Source organism: Acyrthosiphon pisum, chromosome A1 (genome assembly GCF_005508785.2).
Source record: "Acyrthosiphon pisum isolate AL4f chromosome A1, pea_aphid_22Mar2018_4r6ur, whole genome shotgun sequence".
Classification (NCBI taxonomy): domain Eukaryota; kingdom Metazoa; phylum Arthropoda; class Insecta; order Hemiptera; family Aphididae; genus Acyrthosiphon; species Acyrthosiphon pisum.
Window position 1 is genome coordinate 34,539,642 of NC_042494.1, and position 6,630 is coordinate 34,546,271.

At 28.1% G+C, this 6,630-nt stretch overlaps 1 protein-coding gene across 1 annotated transcript; it reads left to right on the forward strand.

Annotated features, from left to right (window-relative positions):
* Positions 1–1,018: 1,018 nt before the first annotated feature.
* Positions 1,019–5,597, forward strand: LOC100161041 (glucosidase 2 subunit beta). Its single transcript, XM_008184967.2, has 9 exons — positions 1,019–1,283; positions 1,397–1,609; positions 1,975–2,159; positions 2,850–3,073; positions 3,137–3,215; positions 3,464–3,740; positions 4,558–4,748; positions 4,813–4,950; positions 5,040–5,597. The coding sequence occupies exons 1-9, from the start codon at positions 1,178–1,180 to the stop codon at positions 5,193–5,195; spliced, it is 1,569 nt and encodes a 522-aa protein (XP_008183189.1). The 5' UTR covers positions 1,019–1,177; the 3' UTR covers positions 5,196–5,597.
* The last annotated feature ends 1,033 nt before the right edge of the window (positions 5,598–6,630 follow it).

The window sequence follows — 6,630 nt, forward strand, 5'->3', positions numbered from 1 at the left end:
GGTGTATGATATAATCAGGGAATTTAATTTTGTCTACACTTGATAAGTGTGTTTCTGTATACAAGCGATATCAATGTTATGATGAGTAAGGAAGGCTAGTAGAGTGTTCCTTTTATTTTTTAAGCCGTTGGCGTTCCAGTTTAATAGAATGGTATTATGGGGATCCATTTGAGTTTAGATGTACGCTATTAAGGATGGCTGGCAGATTTTCTATTATTTTCTGCAATAATTGAGAAACGAATGTGTTAATTAAGGGTAACAGCGTTTTCATGAAGTCGTTATCTGTGTTGTTTAATGGTTTATCTTGCAATTTATTTTTAGTTGCGGCAGCATATGAACGTTTATCGGTTACGTCATTTTGTGTGCTATTAGAGATGTTCACCGGGAATTTGAATTTCGTATAATTGCTTGGAAGTTGGGTAGCGTTATTTTTGTTATTATTATTTTTTTTTGAAATTTCTTTGTAGAAAGTACAGCCTCTGTAGCTCGCTGGGTGATCGCTAAGGCAGTTTACACATTTTGGTGGAGTGTTTATGTCTTTTTGACAGGAACTATAGTGGTGGTCACCTGCGCATTTGACGCATCTAGGTGGTAAGTGACAAAACTTTTTTGTATGCGAAAAACGCTGACAGTTTGTACATTGAGGAATGCCCTTGGAAGGTTGCCTTAGTTCTACCGCTACTACACAATGCAAGAGTCTGTTTAGAGAGTAAATCGCAGTAGAAGATTTGGATAGCAAAAGAACTATAACTAAAAATGTATTAAGAAAAATCAAAAAAGTGGATCTAATTTTTGGTGGGGAGGGGGGCGTAAAAATTTTGTTACCCAGGGCGCACAAATTGTAAATACGGCCTTGGTCTGATATCTCTGATGTTCATGGTCACAAACTAGGATTATTTTTAAATCACGGATACATTTTTTTTATCCGCGATTTAAATTTTTTGTTTGATAATAATATATTTTGATAATTACAAATTTTTATCAATTCTCGACAATGATAAGAGATTACTATTAGTGTTTAGTGATTACGACCGAATACGCGACGCCGTCACGCCGACCACGACAGAATAACACTCGACAGCAGATGCCAGATAGTATTGTTGGGTTCTAATTTATGAATTAATAATTTTATTTTGTTATGACTTATGTGTTTTATTAGTCGTTGTTCACTTTTAATATGACTGAAATGGAAAACTTTTATTTAATTATTACTATATTTTGTGGTATATTCACAGTAATTAATTGCACGAGTATAGTGAAGCCTAGAGGAATCGCATTCGAACGTAAGGCTACCTACTTATTATCCTTTTATGTTGATACATTTTAAGACTAAGTCTTAACTAATAAGAACTATAATCAATGAAATATATTTATAATTGCTATTTATTTTTTTTAGGTGCTTCACTTTATGTACCCGACAAGGATTTTTCATGTTTTGATGGAAGTTATATAATTCCTTTTTCATTTGTAAATGATGATTACTGTGACTGCCCAGATGCTAGTGATGAACCGGGTACCTCAGCTTGTCCTAATGGCACATTCCATTGTGCCAACGCTGGTCACACGTCACTCGTCATTCCATCATCTCGAGTAAATGATGGAATTTGTGGTATGTTGATTCTTAATTATATTATTGTAAATTATACTAAAGTTTAATATACACCTTTCAAAAACGTAACACTTTTTCTAATTAAACAAGTCTTAAACATTTATTTCTACAATGTATTTTATATTTATAATATAAGGTATAATAATTTAACCAAAACATTGATATGTTATAAAATAAGGTAATATATTTTAACACCAGTGGCATATACATAATCTGTTGGTACGCCACTGTTTAACACAGTAATATATATACCATACATAACTTCAGTCATTCATTATTTTAACTAATGTTAACTGGTATAGCTTTTATGCAATTAAACTCCTTAAAAGTAGGTATTATTAAAACTAATTGCTTTTTCAATGTAGATTGTTGTGATGGCTCCGATGAATGGGCAAATAATTTAATGAAAGGTGCATGCGATAACACATGTGAAGAACTTGGCCGAGCTGCAAGAGAAGAGGCAGAAAGAGTACAAAAAATATTTATGGCTGGTCATGAAATCCGTGCTCAATTAATTGCTAAAGGAAAGGAACTCAGACTAGAAAAACAAGTAAATTAGTTTTTTCATAAACAAAAATATTTTATAATACATTAATACCAAATATCTAATAGCAAAGCATCATAGAAAACATTTTTTTTTTAAATTTGAATTTTACAATATAGGTTGATAATGATTAGATTTGTCAAAATATGTTTTTCATTATAGTATTCTTAAAATAGACCCGTGGAGAGCGTGTTGAATCCATTAAACATCCAAATCTATTAGAAAAATAAATATGAGACAATGTCAAATTTTCTCATTCTGCTAAGTTTGATGTATAGGGGTAATTGGAAAACGAGAGGGGAATATTTTTGCACTATGAGATATGACTCGCCATTCATATTTTGTTTATAAGTAATTGTTATTAACTCAGCTATTAGTGTCGAATCATCAACCACCGCAAACTCGTTGTTGTGGTTGGTTTTTATTTTCTGGTTTGTTGATTTATGGTATGATATTGTATAAATAAGAGTATCAATAATAATATTGTCATTATGCCTGTTTTATTTTTGTTTTCAACGTTTTCCACTCTCCCCTACTTAATGACTCGCGCCTCACTACCTCCAATATCTAACAATTTTTTTTTTACATTCTAACAATCACAGTTAAATTTTTAAACGAGTTAATTTGTTTTCTTTTTCAAATTAATACTGCATAGTTAACATAAAATGTATATCTTAATAATTTTTTTCTTAATAGAATAGAATCACTGAACTTTTTGAAGTACAAAGAGATGCTGAACTCGCTAAAAATAATACATTATACGCTAAAGAAACAGCTGAGGAAATTGAAAAGTCTGCATTAGAAAAATATAAAATAATGAATGATGAAAAAAAAAGACAAGAAACTGAAAAAGAAAAACTAAAAGACCAAAATGAAGCTTTTGAAATATTTAATCATATTGATACAAATAGAAATAACAAGTATAATTTTTAATTTTAATTAAACAATATTTGAAAAATAATTACACTTTAATTATAATGTAGAATTGAAGAAGAAGAAGTAGATGCATACTCTACGTTTGATCAGAATAATGATGGTACAGTTTCACAAGATGAAAAAGATGTAAGTACTTTTATTTCATTTAAAAATGGTAATTACAAAAACCATTCGACAGTTGTTAAGATTTTGTTGAAAATCGGTGCTGGTTTATATATCATTTTATTTTGTTTTTTTGCTGTTTTTTTGCTGTTTTTTTAAATTTTATTTTTAAGTAATTTAATATTTTATAAATGGCTTATCTAAATTATCAAAATCCAATCAACATTTATTTATTTTTATTTATCATTCAAACCTTTATAAACTGTTTTTAGTATTTTATGGAAAACAAAAAAGAGATTAGTTTAGAAGATTTCATGTTAAATGGCTGGAGTCGTTTGAAACAATTAATACTTGCTGAAAATGTGGATGTAAAAGAAACAGAACTCCCAGCAACTGATGACGTAGACAATGATAGACAACTTGAAGAAGGAGAGGATCAAGATGAAAATGAAGATGAAAGTGAATCTGTAGAAGATGAAGTTAAATATACAGAATCTGAAGAACTTGATGAATCACAGTATGATGAAGAAACAAAATTAATAGTTGAAGGCAAGTGTTAACATTATACATTTTGATAGGCTATTGTTTAAAATACCATAACAGTATTATTATTTATTATATTAATTTAAAACTAATTATTACTTAAAACTCTAACAATGATAAATTATATTCTAAGCCTAAAATGCAGACATGCCACCAATGGTTTAAGTAGCCCAATTTTTAAATTAACTTGTTAAAGTTAAAATTAATGTAAATTATTGGATATTAATGTTCTTTAAATAAAATTTTGAAAGTGATTAATTATTTTATTTTAAACTGAGCTTGATCATCCATATGTTTTACCATACATTTCTGAATGGTTGATCATCATTAATTGTAATAATTATTATTAATTATACTTTTACAATTTTTATTTTAAAAATATTTAGACTATATTCATCTTGTAAAAGTTTATAAGCTTTAAGGAAAATTCAAAGTGTGTTTATTAAAATATGTTTTATTTTTATCGATACAACTCATTATAAAATAAATAACATTTTACTGTGTATAATATATTAATATATAAATTAATTAGTCTTGTCTTAAAAGTCATGGTTTTTAATTTAGTAATATTTTTATAATACAATTCAAATATTACTGAATATATCATAAAAAAAAAACATAATAATATATTATAATAAACTATACCTATGTCAAGTTCATTATGTAAATTCTAAATATTTATTTGTGTTTTCACAATTACTACAGGTAATTTAGTTAAGCGGTAATGTAATGAGTGGTTTTACAAAAAATCTATCATTCCTTTGACCGTGGACCTTAGTATATATTTTAAAATATTTGTTAATTAGTTTAATTTTTATTTTAGAAGCCAAACAAGCACGTAATGCATTTGAAGAAGCTGATAGGAAATTTAGAGATTTACAACGTGAAGTAACTCATTTACAAGAATCCCTAAATAAAGATTTTGGTCCAGAAGATGAATTTGCAGCTCTAGATGGAGAATGCTATGAACTTTCTGACCGTGAATATGTGTATAAATTATGTCTTTTTGATCAAGTATGAATTTTATTAAAATTGTCATATGTTCCTACTAGAATTTAAAAATATACAATTATTATAGATTACTCAACGATCCAAAAATGGTGGATCTGAAGTAAGATTGGGTACTTGGAACAGTTGGATCGGTGAACCGAAATACCGTACTATGTTATATGATAGAGGACAACACTGTTGGAATGGTCCTCAAAGATCTACTCACGTAAGCATATTTAAATCAAACTAGTCAACTAGTAGTATTTAACATTTTAAAAATAAATATAATGTGTTGTTATTAAATGTCAAAAATAGGTACGTTTAAATTGTGGCTTGGAACCAGCATTGCTCTCAGCTACAGAACCAAATCGTTGTGAATACGCTATGGACTTTGTTGTACCAGCTGTTTGTGTACAACACAACGAGAGGCCTTCAGCACCTGTAACAGATGCTGAACATGATGAATTATAATTTAATTCAACTTGTTTTAATTCATTGAATTTGTGTCAACTATTTTTGGGGTATTTAATATGAAAATGTATTTGTTCATTATTATTTAAAATCAATGTACTTTTATTGAATATAATTTTTTTTTTTAATTATAAAAATGTAAAAGTAATTTAATACTTGTTTCTATTAAAATAAAATAAAATTGTGATTGATAGGTTAAACCCAAGTAGTCATAAAATTAACATCAAACTTAAACATTTTAAAGTTCTATATTATGGTTTTTAATTTAAGATGTATCCTATATTATAATATGTTTTGTTACAAAATATTTTTACAAATTGTTAAAAATATTTCAACTATAAATAAAAACAAACAAACAAATAAAGATAGAATAAATTAATTATAATACTTAAATTCAAGTTATTTCTTCTGTGTTTTTATTTGTTTAATAATAATAATGTTGATTAAATTTATTTGATCATAAAAATGTAGTGTGAACTGTAGCTGTAGCTGTACCTGTTAACGCTACTTAATTATTTAGACCCAGTCGTCATCTTCTAGATCAGTGGTCTTCAACCAGTGGGTCGCGATACATCTTCTTTTTAAAATAAAAAATAAGTTTAATAGATGAAATAAATAAAAATACAGTTTATATTATCTATATTCTGTAATATAATGGATATCAAATCACAGTTTATTCAGTTATAATAGGTAGTACTACTATACAAAACATTAAGCTATTTCTGCTTTTTTTTTTTTTTTTTTACAAAGCTTACTTGGGTCGCGAAAAATGTAGGCCTTTTAAAGTGGGTCGCGAGTCCAAAAAGGTTGAAGACCACTGTTCTAGATTACCATGCTTAGAAGTTTAGTACTGAATGTATGGCAAGTGTTTTGTTCATATCAATAGTTAATTAAAACTATTGGTTTTTTTTTTTATTATTATTTATGCTCCACTAGGCCCTAGCAAGATAGTTGATTAAGTTCACTTGTTTTTTGCCAGCAACATTAAAAAACTGAGTATTATAAATTATTAAATATAACTAGATCCAAAATATTAAATAATACAAAATTGTGTTTGGATAAGGAATTCTTAAAAAAAAACATTTTTTTCTGTAAGCCTTAAGGTACATTACAGTTATATGAGTTGGGATTGGACATTTTAGGATCTAAGCTGCTGAGGTTAGTTTTAAGCAGATCTGGCACGTGGGTTGTGCAGGAAGTGCGGCCGCACAGGGTCTTTTTTATTGGGCTTAAGGTGACCATGATTTTATAAATTGCACAGGGTCCCGTTAATCATGGCACAGGCACTGGCTTTTAGCCTTGAAGGCATCTTATTAGTACACAGAAATCTTGGTAATTATTTATGATACAAAACAATAGTTATATTCGTTATAGTGAAAAATTTAGAAAATAGGATAGGATTAGAAAAGTTTAAGTTAAATTTTAACAAAAAAAA